Source organism: Temnothorax americanus, unplaced genomic scaffold (genome assembly GCF_048541705.1).
Source record: "Temnothorax americanus isolate GAGA-0224 unplaced genomic scaffold, ASM4854170v1 Scaffold53, whole genome shotgun sequence".
NCBI lineage: Eukaryota > Metazoa > Arthropoda > Insecta > Hymenoptera > Formicidae > Temnothorax > Temnothorax americanus.
The window spans coordinates 406,335-423,411 of NW_027509688.1; the positions used below are offsets into that span (position 1 = coordinate 406,335).

The 17,077-nt window shown below is 31.9% G+C and overlaps 1 protein-coding gene across 8 annotated transcripts in view; it reads right to left on the reverse strand.

Annotated features, from left to right (window-relative positions):
* Nucleotides 1-17,077, reverse strand: part of LOC143904540 (TOX high mobility group box family member 4-B) — a 162,189-nt gene that overhangs the window by 28,199 nt on the left and 116,913 nt on the right. For all 8 annotated transcript variants that reach the window (XM_077419310.1, XM_077419309.1, XM_077419311.1 and 5 more), the window contains one exon: nucleotides 10,878-10,964. In XM_077419310.1, the coding sequence (XP_077275436.1) occupies nucleotides 10,878-10,964 (87 nt within the window). The remainder of the gene's footprint in view (nucleotides 1-10,877; nucleotides 10,965-17,077) is intronic.

Consider the following 17,077-nt stretch of genomic DNA (forward strand, 5'->3'; position numbering starts at 1 on the left):
AATATTAATATAAATATATATCTAGCTTCTATCAGCATTGTAGGTAGCAAATCACATACTCACACAGGTCTCACGCGCGCGGCAATAACAGGTCAAGCTAAGCGTGTCTTAATATGAGCCAACATATCCTATTACGTTTGATTTCAGTCATTTTGCTTCCTCATAAAGGAAGCTTTGTTAAAAAAAAAAAATTTTTTTTTGTTTTTCTGAATGTGTTTAGAGTGTTCTAAAACGTCGAAAAATTGCCGTTTTAAAAAATGTCTGTATGTATGTATGTGTGTGTGTGTATGTATGTATATATGTATGTATGTGCCAAATTTACCGAAATTTCTATAACTCCAGAACTAATCAACCAAATCTTAACAAATTATATATGAAATAGGGGTAGAAAAAACTGAAGAATATAATAGAATTAATAAAAATTGCTAATAATCAAAGGGTTCTTTTTTAATAAAATTTTGAATTTGCAGAAATGTTTGTTTATGCTTTAATTTCCGCAAATTTGGAGATATCGATCTATTTCTAATTTTATTATATTTTTCAGTCTTTTCTACCCTTATTTCATATATAAATCGTTAAGATTTGGTTGATTAGTTCTGGAGTTATAGAAATTTCGGTAAATTTACTCTAACTTCCGCAAATATTGAGAAATTGCACATTGCTTCTTTATAGTTTTTAAGTGTGCAAGTAGAACCCTTTGCTCACAAAGCTTCCTCTATGAGGAAATCAAAAAAATAAATACTAATAATTATACATTAAATAAAATAAAAGCTTCCTCAAGAAGCTTTATAAGCGAAATAAAATAGGAGCAATGGTAGCGAGCTGTAATAATGAGGGAGCAATGTGCAAGTTTGTAATTTGCACCCTTTTTTTAATACAATAAATTACTGTTGTTCCACAAAATAACATGTCGTATAGTAACAGAAACTTTTCTTTTAACTAATAATACGTCACTTTGATTTACTTCTCAAGCTGAAGCACATTAATACGATACAGAAGTCGTTTTTGTTCGACTTAACTGGCCAAATAATTAATATATTTAAACTCACACTGTTTTGAATTTATTTACTGGCGAAGGAAGCTTTTTATTTTGTTTTTATTAATACGATATTTTGAAACGCTCGAAAATTTACTTGCCCTATCTCTCGAATCAGAGCTTTCTCTTTTTTTTATTGTAAATAATACTTGTTTGATTTAAATAAAACTTTGGGAAAAGTACCTATGTCATAAAAGATATATTTTGTGATAACTTTTCATATGTCATAAAAGAGATATTTTGTGATAAGTGATAACATATATTTTGTTTTGTAATAATCAAAATATGAACACACACATATGTACATGCAGCAACGTGGCCTTAGTATCGGAGTTCAGTTGCCTAATAGCGCAATGTGAGAAAGCCATCATGTAAAATAAACATAATCTGCACCTTGAATATAATTTTATTAAGCAAAGCTATTTTGTAATAAATAAGCTTTCCTGTAGTTATTTTACTTTAAAAGAAAATGCAAAGACATATTTTCAGTAGTTAGAATGTTCAATGTAATATTTTTTGTTTTTTAGTTACGTCAACATAAATTAGATTTCATGATTAGGACAAAGTTAGGATGTCATTATTCATGTACTAAATTATACCTACTAGGCGCAGTCGCTTAGGCGCCACGTCGCTAATTATGAGCCAACCTTATCCTGGTTGTTCTATTTCAATCATGAATAAAAATTGGATTTATTATCCGAAACAGTATAGGTATCATAATATACTTATAAGAAACTTTATTCCATATAACAGGTTGCTTAACTTTAATCACTCACAATGGAGTATTAATATAAAAATAATTAATATATATATTTCGAGAGGCTTGAAAATTTACTTTGCTATATATTACTAAATCAGTTTCTTTTATTTCTTAATTGTAATATTATTCTGATTTTAATGAAATTGGGAAAAGAGTATCTGTATTCTAAAAGGATTGTTTAGCGATTTTGTATTCATTGTTCGGATTGTTCATCTCAAGATAAATAAGAAAAGTACATAAATAACATACCCCTGAAGTCATTTAGCCCCGGTCTTTTTTATACATTTCTTACGTTAATGTACAGGGTATCCCATATAAAGTATTACATAGCTTTTATTAAGCCTGATAACATTTATCTGAAATATTTTTGCCTATTATGCATATAGTTAACGAGTTACAACAAAAAACTTCTCACCTATTAAATTATTAAATGCTCAAAGAGGTATTCATTTACTTTCTGCAGATATTTAATAATTCTTTTATAAATATTTTTCCAGAAATCTGATAGCAATTAGTTAGGTCAATTATATAATTTCATTTTTCAAAAACACTAAAATATAAAATAATGTTTTTAATGTCTCAATAAATAATTATTATGGCGGAACACAAACGCAGAAAGATAAAATAATTAAAGCGTAAAAACATTGAATTTAATCAATTTTTTACAATTAAAGAGCATTTTAAATATAAGGATGCCGTAACATTGAATCGCAATAAGACCGTTTTGCGTACATTTATAGGTAATATGACACGATGAAACACACCATAGGAACATGAGGAACATTTTCTTCGACCAACGTTCTTTCAATATAGATACAATAACAATAAAATATAATTTATATGCAAATATGATATGCAAGTGTTTTTCTAATTATGTGCATGTGTGTGAATATTCGTAGATAAAAATAAATTAAATTTATGACGTAAACAATTTGTCTTTAACAAACAATTTTTGTTATTAACTGTTCTACAAATTAAGATAATTGTTTTCGATAAATTTGCTACAGCTGAAAAATTAAAATACACAATATTCCCGCATTAAACAAATTATAACCGATGGTTATTTATCGCAGATTGGCAATTAGTGAGCGCTTAAGGTATTCCTTTTACGGAGGAGCGTATTTTGTAGGCGCTTAAGCAGGGCCTCAGCAAACTCTTGTATATTGCATTCAACTTATATAAAATCAAGTTATACGTGATTATTATGTTTAATTATAAAAAAAAAGTAAAATTATTATGTGTATTTAGAAATTTTTCATTTTTTGGTAAATTTTACTGTCAGAACAATATGGCAACGCTGCGATTTTCAGGGAGCCGATTGTAAAATGTGAAGTTGATAACAAAAGTGTCAATGTAAGTGTCAATTTCATTAATCAAAGAATATTGTGACATTTTCTTTTTATCAAAGAAAGATTTTATAATAATAATGAGTGATAAGAAACATAAAGTGAGGAGTAATGTGGGCAAAAATAAGGGACAATTTGTGAAAATAAAAGTTGATAATAAACCGTACGTGATGAACTGAAGTGTGACATATGAGCGCACAGCTTGCAGCGTTGCCAAATAATTCCTTGAAAGTCGCCATTAAAAATATTTATCTATAAACCACATTTCAAGTAAACTTTTAACATAAATATTTTGTTTAAATATTCGGTGACTCTGTATTTTTATCGGCACTATCGAAAGTATAGAGTTTAGCGAATATGTAGCGCAGTTAATATTTAATATTTTAAGATATTTGATAAACAAATTATTACATTGAAATGTGGAAAATAGACTTTTTCGATAACGTCACATATAAAATATCGAATTTTCAAAGTCATAATTCTTCTTTATATGCTCGGTAATGTGGTTTAATTTTCTTCTGGCGTATAGATATGCATTTTAACTTTCTCGTACCAAAAAATTAGTTAATTCTTAAGACTTTGGTGTCATGAAAGGAATACCTTAAATTGAATCGAGCAACTGGCGGCCGATTGAACGCGTCTTATAATATTTAATCGGGACGTGACTGTATTCATTGGCTATTTGTGCCATTCTAGATTTCATTTTTCAAATATTTTTTCTATACAACACGATTATTGATATATAGAACTAGTTTGTTTTAATACATTGTAAAATAATATGTTCTAAAAGTAGACTATTTTAAATACTAGGTGTGATCAAAAAGTTCGTGGAAAAAATTTTTTTTGCCGACGTGGCAACACTGTAGGCTTCTATGGTGGTTTGGCGTCTAATTAAGGGGAAGCCTTACAAGTCATCAGTGCAAATTTGGTCATAATCGAGTGCATACGTACTTTTCTGTGCCAGTATTTGTGAACGCAGTTTTTTTGCGCGGTAAGGCTTCCCCTTAGACGCCAAACCACTATAGAAACCTACAGTGTTGCCACGTCGGTAGAAAAAAAATTTTTTCCACAAACTTTTTGATCACATCTCGTATATCGTCGCATCAGCACACTATTGGCAAATTTTTGTATTTTTGTGAAAAATCTGCGCTGGTTAAAGTTTTTGTGTAAAGTAATCAACACATACTTATAAGTGTAGATTTAACATATGTCTGCTATGTTAATTGAACTTAACAAATATAAAATGTAAAATTATAAAAATAATTTTAAAAATATGTTAAAAGTAATACAATTTGAACGTATAATTTATTAAATGTGTTAAAATTTACAGAAAAAGAATGTTGATTTTACTCTATGTATATGGACTAGTCAAAATAGGTCCGATTAAAGCAAATGACAAAAATAATTCTAAAAGTTTTGAAACTTGATAGAAATAGGGGAGACCGGGGATCGTTGGCACAGTTTTCACAATTTCGGCATTTGAGTTTTTATAAAAGCAACTAATTTTTATGATTAAACAGTACTAATATGATAGAAAAAACCTTTCTTTACATTTTCATGCCTGAAACGTTCCTGTATACTGTATAGCTCTTGGTAATAAGTGAAATACGAACGTGCTGCATCGTAGCCAATTTGCCCCGATAGTAGAGTAAGTTGGCTATGCGACAAAAGTTCATGTTAAAATAAAAATGTAATAGAAACATAAAACGAGTAACAGATATGTACTTCTTGATAAAGATTGTATCTTTTAAAATTATTTTGTAATAATCGAATAGCAAAATCCTGTTGCAGAAAAACAATTGTAAACTATTTTAGATGTAGCTTTCTTCAATATAAAAATATTAATATAAATATATATCTAGCTTCTATCAGCATTGTATAGGTAGCAAATCACATACTCACACAGGTCTCACGCGTACAACAACAACAAGCTAAAATAAGAGATCCTTAATATGAGCCAACATATTATCCCTCATCCCTACACACACGTTTGATTTCAGTCATTTTATAACAATAAATTACTATTGTTTCTCAAAATAACATGTCGTATAGTAGCAGAAACTTTTCTTTCAACTATAATAATACGCCACTTTGATTTACTTCTCAAGCTGAAGAACATTAATACAATATTTTGAAACGCTCAAAAATTTACTTACCACCTCTTGAATCAGTTTCCTCTTTTTTTTTTATTGTAACTAGACACTACAGACGCGCGCTTCGCGCGCGCTATTTAGCTTTAACATTATGCTATTACTATTACACTATTAACCCTTGATACACACAACTGTCAAAATATATACAATGACAGCTGCAAATGAAGTATAAGCGCAGCAAGAAAACCAATCGGCATCGCGGAAAAGTGACAACAATACCTACGACATTTAGAAGAGAATACTTGTTGATTTAAATAAAACTTCGAGAAAAGTATCTATGTCATAAAAGAGATATTTTGTGATTACTTTTCCATTGTTTCTTTCACTATGAATACATAAACGGAACGTATTGCCCTTGCCCCTTGTGCCAGCGAGCCCCGGTTTCCCCTATTCATTTAGACTTACTAGTAAAAATCTAAAAAATCCTAAAAAGTTGAAAGTAAGCGTTCGTTGCCATCTTGAAAAATAGGTGCATTTTTTCGATTTTTCGCATATATCTCAGTAAAATATTTACTTTCTTGAAAAAATACCTATTATCGAAATTAAAGCTTATTAAATTGTCTATAAAAAAGGTATTATTCAATGTTTTAATAACTATAATAGTTTTCAAGAACATGGGCTGCGAATGTCGCGTGAGTAGTTAGTGAGCTTCAAACACTTTCTATATTATACATGAAAACCCTTATTTTTATTGTGCCATCTTTTTCTACTAATTAATTTGAACAGTTTTTGTGGGAAATATTTTCTTATTTGCCTAATATTTTTTTAGATATTCAAGGAAAACTTGGTAACTTTTGCAATACGATATTTCGATAACTGTTTGTTGGAGGGATGAAATATGTACAGGACTTTTTTTTACTTAATTTGGTCTCAAAAATATACTGTTTCATTAAAAAAATTAAAAGTGACCTTTATGTACATAATCTTAACGCCTATACCTAAGGTCAAACAAATATTACTAATATTATGGTTCCCTTGCAACCTTTCAATTTTTATCTGACAAAAGTTGTGCAAATTAATTAGTAGAAAAAGATGGTATAAAAAAATAGGGGTTTCCATGTATAATATAGAATATAGAATGTGTTTGGAGCTCACTAGCTATCACGCAACATTTGCAGCCCATTTTCTCGAAAACTATAGTTATTAAAACATTGAATTATACCTTTTTTGTAGACAATTTAATAAGCTTTTATTTCGTTAATCACTATATTTTTTCAATAAAGTCAATATTTTACGAAATATATGCAAAAAAGTAATAATAATAATCATAATAATTTTACGAGATTTATGCGAAAAACTGAAAATATGCACCTATTTTTTAAAATGGCGGCGACAGCTCACTTTCAATTTTTAAGGACTTTTTAGACGTTCATTAGTAAGCCTAAACGAACATCTCTACCAAATTTCAGACCTTTTGGAATTATTTCTGTCATTTTTCCTACTTTAACTGAACTAATAACAGAAGTGGAAATAAAAATTTACAGAAAAAAAGGGGGTTCAACTTCCGAATAGCCCCTACCTCCAAATTTGATGAAACTTGCAGGAGTTGTTGACTATTAGAGGACATGTTCATACATACATACATACATACATTCAAATAGGAACGGAAAAATTGGCGTCAATAATTCAAAATTTGGTAAATGTCTACAATTAGGGCCCCAACGAGAAATCAATTAAAAAGAGGTAAATTTTATGTATTTTTGCTCCTCGAATCCAAAACTGTTGATAAAATTTGAGGGTCGCTTGTATTTTTTAAGATATCGTTAAGAAAATGAGAAAAAAACACTACATAGGTTAGATGACGCGCTTTAAAAGTATTTAACTGTTTAAAGTTTTTTTGGGCACGCACAAGGGGGTGCAGGGGGGGGCGAAGCACCCCCCCGCTTATGCTTAAAGCAAAATACATTTCCTACCCGGGCACGCCAAAGGCGTGTCCATGAGGGGTGTGGAGGGGTGGGCGAAGCCCCCCCCGCCTACACTCCTAGGTTTACTCACACAATAGGGGGTGCAGGAGGGGCGAAGCCCCCCCCCGTCCATACATGTACTTTGATATATTTCACGGTTCTCATTTTCTTAACGATATCTTAAAAAAAACAAGCGACCCTTAAATTTTATCAACAGTTTTGGATTCGAGGAGCAAATAGACATAGAATTTACCTCTTTTCAATTGATTTCTCGTTGAGGCCCTAATTGTAGACATTTACCAAATTTTGAATTTTTGACGCCAATTTCTCCGTTCCTATTTGTTTCCGTACAAAATCCTTTATGGTATAAACGTGTCCTCTAATAGTCAACAACTCCTGCAAGTTTCATCAAATTCGGAGGTAGGGGCTATTCGGAAGTCTTACCAAAGAGGGTTGATTTTACTCTATAACAGAAGTGGGGATAATTCAACATAAGATTTAACATAAAAGTTATATATTAATTGTACACACAATTAACTTCAAATTATGATCAAAATTACATTTCTTTTCTGTTGAAATATTAAGATAGGATAAACTCGGGTAAAATGGCCAACATATTTTCTTTCAATCTAGCTCGCCTATAAAACATGAAATGAACATGTGTTGGCCATCTTTCCTCTATGGCTATCTTATCCAAGTTTACCCTAGTATAGGTGCTACCATTTAACACATTCATATTATGTTAAATTAACACAAAAATTTGAATAGACAGTTTGGGACATGTGATTTATGTTATATTTAACATAAATTTTCCAACCGTGTATATTCAATCATTATTAAATCGATTATGTTGCTATTCAATCAGGATAATTCAAAATAAAAATAAAAAATAAGAATATGTAAACCAATATTAAAAATAAGAAATTTTTCCGGATTTTTTTAAATTAGGTCGCACCATAAATATAATAATTAAAATTAAAACGCAATTAAAAAATATTAATAGAAATACGGGACAAATCCATGTAATTTCAATAAAATAGATTATTAAATTCGATATATTTGACATATATATATAATATATATATATATATATATATTGACTGCAAATTTATGTTCCTATCTTTTTTCTATTCCTTAAGCCCCTTGCACAATAGGCGATAGCGATAGCGATAGCGACAGCGACAAGGTTGCCGACAAAGCTATATACTTTTATCGCTGTCGCTATTACTATCGCTATCGCCTATTGTGCAAGGGGCTTTATCTATTTTCCTATTATCTTTCGTGTTTCAAGATTCTTTGACGCTTATGTAAGACACAATTATAAAAATTTGTATCCTATTAAGTTTATTTTAAAATAATTCCATTTATTTACACTTAAATAGACCAAGTATAAGCATGAAAAACATTACTTAACTTCAGTTCAAGAAACATAGATTATACATAATAATAAAAAAATGTATATTTAAGATACTGAAGATAATATAAACTCAATTATCTTCTAAAGAGTTCTTTTGTATTTGTTTTCTCCACACAATTTATTGACTAAAAAATAATTTATTATTGAACAAATCTTGCTAGTCTAAGTTATTTAAAACTTAATTTGAGTTCTTTTGCTTGATTTGTCACTTGTAAGCTACTTCTGAAATATTTCTGACTAAAGCCGAACAGTAGTTTGCTAACATGGCAAAACTCTTTCTCTGTTATATCTTTTCCATTGGCGAAATATCTTGGTGAAAACGCTCACCATGTTCATCATTTACAGTTTATTTCTTATATTGCATCCGTATTATTGTATCATAAAAACTAGAAATAAAATTTAATTTTTATTAACCGACTTCAAAAAGGAGGTTCTGCATTCGGTGAGTATGTATAGACCGAGAGCTGAAGGCTACGAAAATACCAACGTAATTTATTTAAAGAAATTTTCAACCTCAAACGATAGCGGCAATGTTGCAAATTAAGAAAGCGCAAATCTAGCTGCTGGCCGCTGGTGCGTTTAGCGGGGGCGTACGCCCTTAGCTGTAAAATATCGAGGATAAAAAACGTCATAACTGTACGGCTAAAAATTTTTTTGCTTGTACTATATAATATTGTAAAGTACTTGCAAATGTTGCCAGACCTGTAGGTGGGGTCTAAAGTATTGCCAGATCAGGGTATAACTGGTTAAGACTTAATAACAATCACGTCATTTCTGTAAAATTGAAATTTTTTTTGCTTATTGTATACGTGTTTAATAATCTGTATGAAATGACAGACAAAAATCTCGGGTCTAACACCGTGCCAGACGTCGCCGAAAATCTCGAATAAATTATCATCAAGTGCTTCACAGTCATCACCGTCATCGCTATTATTAGGTTCATTTTCATCATCATCATCATCATGATCGATCGATCATCACTGTCTTCGTCGCCACTTTGACTCTCAATTTCTATGTTTTCATCTGTAAATAAAATATGAAACGTAGATACTGAGATTTTTGGCAACGTCTGGCACGGTGTTAGACCCGAGATTTTTGTCTGTCATTTCATATACAGATTATTAAACACGTATACAATAAGCAAAAAAAATTTCAACTTTACAGAAATAACGTGATTGTTATTAAGTCTTAACCAGTTATACCCTGATTTGGCAATACTTTAGACCTCACCTACAGGTCTGGCAACATTTGCAAGTACTTTACAATATTATATAGTACAAGCAAAAATTTTTTAGCCATACAGTTATGACGTTTTTTACCCTCGATATTTTACAGCTAAGGGCGTACGCCCCCGCTAAACGCACCAGCGGCCAGCAGCCAGATTTGCGCTTTCTTAATTTGCAATATTGCCACTATCGTTTGAGGTTGAAAATTTTCTTAAATAAATGACGTTGGTATTTTCGTAGCCAGCTCTCGGCCTAGTATGTATGTCCGCGATTTTCTCTGAAACTACTGGACGGATTTGGATGGGGTTTTCACTGGTCCTATATAGAGCAATCCCATGTCTGTGAAGTTGGACCCCCTTTTTCAAAATTCGGAAAATTTTATTAGAGTTCTGGATTCCCCAGAAAGAGTTCTAGAGTTCTCTGTAGTTTTTAAAAAGAGTTCCGTCATTTTTAAAGTGGTGACAACATTATTTTAAAAATGGGGGGGCTAACTTCACGGCGCCCCCCATTTTTGAAAAAATAAATTTTTTATGGTAGTTCCGGATAGATTTCGATAAGTTCTAGAGTTCCCTATAGGTTTTATAATACTTTTAAGAATCCCTTTCAATTTTTTTAAATCGGCGCAAAATTAATCTACTTTTAAGAATTCCTTTTAATTTTTAAAGTCGGCGCCAAATTAATTTAGTAATTATTAATTTAGCGCCAACTTCAAAAAATTGAAAGTGATTATCTTAAAGAGATATTCTTAAAAGTATTATATTTCATACTTTTTAAAGCTTTTTTCAATTTTTTTCAATTTTTTAAATACTTTTTAGAGTTTTTTTTGAAATCGGTTCTATTTTTAAAAAAAATTTTTATTGTTGACATATTTGTTATTAGCATCATAATATATATTAATAAGAACTGACTGTTTTGATGCAGGATACATTTTCATTGTTAACTAGTGCAATCTGTAAACGGCTGAACCACTTTGCTATAAGTAAAATTGCCATATGAATATGGCAGCTGCCAATAAACCGATGACGATTCACTCACCTGGTCCGACATATTGTAGCTGTCGTGATGGTATGATGTTTGGTGATGCTGCGGAACGTTCAAAGACAAGTCGAGGTTATCGTTTCTCTGTAACAAACAAAAAAAAGATTTCTTGAGCAACTAAAAAAAGGTAAATAGAGTTGACAGCTACTAACATATATATTATAAATATTATACTTAACATTTAAGTGAAAATGATAATTAAATATAATATATATAATATATATAAGATAAAATATATATAAGTTTAACATCGTATACATTACAGAAATTAAAGAATATTATGAGTATATATAATTGAAATATCCTACACTTAAAATTAACTCCTTATTCTAAATTATTCTTTTCAATCCTCATTCTTATTGTAATAGCACATGTACGTAGAATAAAAATGTCGTTGCATTAGTTGTATTATTAAGTCGAGAGATTAGAATATACACTGTCGATCAAAAGTAAATTAAAAATATCTATTATATAAAATCGTACTTATGCATTATTATTTAGCATATTTTTATCATTTTATTCATTTTTTATAATAAACTAAAAAATAATATAAAATGTTTGAGTTTTACAAAAAATATTTTTACAAGCTGAGGATATTAGATATTAAAAGTATTAGATATTTTTTCGTTAAAAAGTAAAGCCACCCCATTTAACAACTTTTTTATTAATTTAGATTAATATCTAGATTGTAGCTAATCTAGTTACAAGATAATAATCTTGTACCTATCTTCTATAATATGTACAATAATTCACAGTTCAGTTTTGGAAAAAAGGCTTTCTGACCGTAATCCACTTTCTTAAAATTAAACAATATTGTGTTAATCACAACCGTGTTAAATATAATCCTTATTTATTTTTAAATTAAGATAAGACATGAATCAAACTTTGTTTCAAAGTAATGTTTTGTTGAAATATTTTTTTTTTATATGTAGTCTCAGACTTTTGGCCGGCAGTGTATGGTGTATCCTTTGTCTTTTATTTTTCATATTTATAGTTACGTGACAAATATAAAGTAGCGTGGTTTTTAGCACAAAAAAATATTATAACAGTATTTACCTAATATACCGACTCGATCGTTATTATATTATATTACATATCGAAATAACGACAGACTATGGCATCGGACCCGATGATCAGAATGCGCAATGGAATTTCAGAAAAGCATACATCCGTAATCAAGATAGTTGCAAGTGAGTTATGCCGATGGGCAATGTTTGACATTTCATAGTAACGGCCAGACGTTAGCAGGATGTTACCGCGTTCCACCGAATACAGTGGCCACGGAACGGGAACAATGCAATGGACGTAGCTACCTTCGTTCCTCGAGGAATTCAACGCTGTGCGTGTATATCACGTGTATGTGGTCTCTTAAAAAGTACGTTCAACTTATAAAGTGCAAATTTGTTGGAACGAAATGATAATCATGTAATTTCATTGCAGTTATACAGTTTACTCGAATTCAATTTAATCGTTTCCTCCACGCCATGAATCTGCGCTATAATATGATACAAATCGAAATAGGTAATGTGTCCAAATGTCGTCCCTATGCCTAATTTCGTCCCCCAGCCGATCTGCGCTGTTAATTACTGCTGCTCGCTTTTGATCTTAGAAATTTAGAGTATAGAGATAGTATTCATGAGCTGGCAGCATACACACGTGCAACTTGTCCATTATTGAGTGACTAAAAACATTTTGTTTGTTCACTCGTAGCGCACTGTATTATTTGATGACATTCGAAGTTGTATTTCAGGCATATATCTATAAGGTATGTGACTATCATTTATTCTTGTTTATAGATATAGTGTATTGTCTCTATTTTCATATTCCGAAGTGACGATCTCATTCTGCCATTGTAGGTTAAGTAGAACTGGCAAGCATAAAATTGAAAATGGCTCTGTGCCTAAAGGCCCCCGCACAATAAAAATATAAGGAACAAGGAACAGATATTATAATAGCGATTAGAAATAATAAATCAGAAATAAAGCTGGTGTAGCATTAATATACACGGCTTCCGATAGATTAAAAATCTATTGCCTGTGTTATTCCCTGTTTCTGTTGCCTGTATTTTTCATCATGCATGATCCAACATTATTCTTGATTTTTTAGTCCTAATCGCTAACATCTGTTCCTTATATTTTTTATTGTTCGGAGGCCTTAATTTCGTCTCCTTAAATATATCTAAATTTCGTTCCCCGGAAAAAATTAGGAACACATTTTCTTTTTTGTGTCTATAAACACCATCATAATAATATAGGGAGAGAGAGAGGAGGGAAAGAGGGAGGGAGGGAAAGAGGGAGGGAGGGAAAGGAGGAGAGAAAAAGAAAGAAAGAGAGAGAAAAAAAGAAAGAGAAAGAGAGAGAGGTGATCATTATTTAGTTTTTATATAGCAGCTACTTGTTACGTCAATATTACAATCTAATATTCGTAGACACGATATTATCCTTCACGCGTTAATGACACAATCTCTACACATTGCTTTAATTTCGCCGTTATAAGGGTGTTATAAATCCTCACACTTTTATAAAACAAACTTTGCACACTTCTAATAAATTGTATAAAATTTCAGAAAAAAATAGTAAAATAAACAGCATGTACGTTCAGCGCGCGCTATTCCTAATTTATGCATAACTTAAAACGTTCATCATTAGTTAAAAAAAAGAAGATAAAATAAAGCGTGCATGTGTAAAATGTACATGTATTTATTGGAACACATGTTTTCCTTTAATATATGGATATTTTAATAAAACAAGGAAATTTCAGAAGATATTGAAATATAATAAATATTTTACACTCTTTTACCATGCACGGACGCGCGGAATCTGTGAAGTTGGCACGACATTCTACGAATTTCAAAAAAATTATAAAAGTTCTGGTAGCACTTTTTATAGTTCTACAATTCCTGATAAAAATTAAAAAGAGTTCCGCATTCCTTATATTAAAAAATCAAAATTGAAATAATGTCGTGCTAACTTCGCGAATCTAGCACGACACTTTTCCCCTAAAGTACCAAAATGCGTTGAATATTATAATAATATTTCACAGGAGTTCCCGATAGTTCTAATCAAATTCCACACATATATACAATTTTAGATCAATATTCCACCAATTAACCATTTTTAAACAATTATGATGTCCGCGCACAGCGTGACGCTTAATGACAGGTGTCGTGCTGAAGATTTTCCACGGTTTAACGATTATTTTTGACAGTTCTAAAAGAGTCCTGTGCCTTAGAATTAATCGAAAAGAAAGTTCCGGTGATTAACAATTTTTTAAACAATTTTAACAGTTACGTCCAGCACGACACTTAGTGAATATGTGTCGTGTTGATGATTTTCCGCAGTTCTGAAGAAAGTTCTCGATAGTTCTAGCAAAGTTCTATGATTTAGAATTATTTTTACAAACAATTCCGACTGTTTACTATTTTTTAAACAATTTTTGTAATCTACGCCCAGCACAACGCTTAATGACAAGTGTCGTGTTGAAAGTTTTACGCGGTTTAACAATTATTTTTGACAGTTCTAAAAGAGTTCTGTGCTTTAGAATTAGTTGTAAAGAAAGTTCCGGTAATTAACAATTTTTTAAACAATTTTTTGTGTCGTGCTAGACGTAACTGTTAAAATTGTTTAAAAAATTGTTAATCACCGGAACTTTCTTTACGACTAATTCTAAGGCACAGAACTCTTTTAGAACTGTAAAAAATAATCGTTAAACCGCGGAAAATCTTCAGCACGACACTTGTCATTAAGCGTCGTGCTGGGCGTGGATATCAAAAATTGTTTAAAAAATAGCTAATCACCGGAATTCTTTTTAGAACTAATTCTAAAGCATAGAACTCTGCTAGAACTACCGAGAACTATCATTAAAACCGCAGAAAACCATCAGCACGACACATTTTAACTAAACGTCGTGCTGGACGTAACTGCCAAAATTGTTTAAAAAATAGTAAACAGTCGGAACTGTTTGCAAAAATAATTCTAAATCATAGAACTCCGCTAGAACTACCGAGAACTCTCTTCAGAACTGCGAAAAATCATCAGCACGACACATATTCACTAAGCGTCGTGCTGGACGTAACTGTTAAAATTGTTTAAAAAATTGTTAATTACTGGAACTTTCTTTACAACTAATTCTAACAGAACTCTTTTAGAACTGTCAAAAATAATCGTTAAACCGCGTAAAATCTTCAACACGACACTTGTCATTAAGCGTCGTGCTGGGCGTGGATTACAAAAATTGTTTAAAAATGCTTAATTGGTGGAATATTGATCTAAAATTGTATATATGTGTGGAATTTGATTAGAACTATCGGGAACTCCTGTAAAATATTATAATATTCAATGCATTTTGGTACTTTAGAGGAAAAGTGTCGTGCTAGATTCGCGAAGTTAGCACATTATTTCAATTTCGATTTTTTAATATAAGGAATGCGGAACTCTTTTTAATTTTTATCAAGAACTGTAAAACTATAAAAAGTGCTACCAGAACTTTTATAATTTTTTTGAAATTTGTAGAATGTCGTGCCAACTTCACAGATCCGGACGCACGCATTTATATGTAGGAAAGCGAAATCTGTATATTGTGTGAATTCGCCATTAATACTGTAAACGCGGCTTATGGTGCCCACGTGACCAACGGAGTTTAGTGAAGTTACATGCCATGTTGTGATTCTTATCGAAGCAAACGTGTTTTCGCAGGTCAAAAGTAAAATTTTTTACGCGTCGAAAGTTTGTAATATCTTAAGTATTATTGTCTCTCCGAATCTCAAAGTAAGTGATTCTGAAGAGTAATGCATGCTGAACACGAATTCAGTGCAGTTTTTTTATTTTCATTGATTTCTATTATTTTATAAGCGACCAAACCTAAAACTTATATTCAAGGCAAAGTCGTGACCAAGCCACCGGGGTAGACTCGTGGTTTCACTCTATTTTCCGTTGCAAATGCGTCATTGTATTTCTCAACTGCAGGAAAATGGTACGCACGTAACATCGAATACTTAAAAGTATTCGAGCGTTTCCTAAAACCGCTCCGAGGCAGACAACTCGTAAAGGACGAAAACGAAGAACGACCGTCGTCCTTACTGACTCGCCTCAAATGAAAGAATTAGCGACTGAGCAGGCGGAGTCAAAGCGGAAGAAAGATGAGAAATCTGCTACAAGGAAGAGAACGACAAAATCGACCATTACCACTACGCCGAGAAAGAGAGGCCGGCCCAAAAAAATGCCATGCAATCAGAACCGCAGCCTTCGACGAGCAGTGTGCGAAAAACGAAGTCAAGAAAGCTAAATAATATGTGCTGCGTATGCTCGGAGATAATAGAAAACAGAGCCGATGAAAAACAGTGCATTTCGTGCAGGCGTAACGCACACAACGAGTGCGTGCGCTCGTCAGACTCTGTTTTATTGAAATTATTTTCCGCTTACCATTTTTCTACTAAAAAACAATGAATAAAATGTATTCTATTATTTTTTATGATTAAAATTATGTATCTTTATTAAAATCCAGTCCGAGAATGAAGACACGACTCCGCCCCGGGAATTTTGACTTTCCGATTTTTGCACCTTTGCGATGTCGTTTTTACTCTATACCGGTTGAACAAAGCGACGTAGACCAAAAATGCCTGTATAAATTTTGTAGCCAAGGGTTCACTCTTTACAATGATATACTATATTTCACTAAAATAATTTATTTTGTTGTTAAAAATTGGCACCGGAAAAATAGGGCCGACTTCGTCCCGGTCTCCCCTACATAAATCTGTTTCTCCTATACTTATAGATAATATCAAGAAACACGACAGTGTCTATACCTCAAGTTGAGCGAAGACACGATGGTCATATTTAAAACACAGCTAAGCCGAGTAAAATTTTTAATAGGCTCAATCGATTGTTTAACGTAATATTATACATGTATTAAAAGTGTCTTTATCTAGTCGTCATCGTTCCTGTATCCCCTTATAAATCGACATTTCAATATTCGCATAAATCTTCACACCCCCAAGCACTCTGCATACCTTTACTGTTCTTCAGCCACGCCATTCACCTGATCACTCCCCACCTTCCTGCTATCCACTCCAAACACCTCAATACACCCCAACATGTCTCAACGTAACCTAACACACCCTTACCCAGCCACACACATCACCACCCACCCCATTCCCCCTACCCCCACCCCAAAATATCCCAATACGGCCCAATGTACCT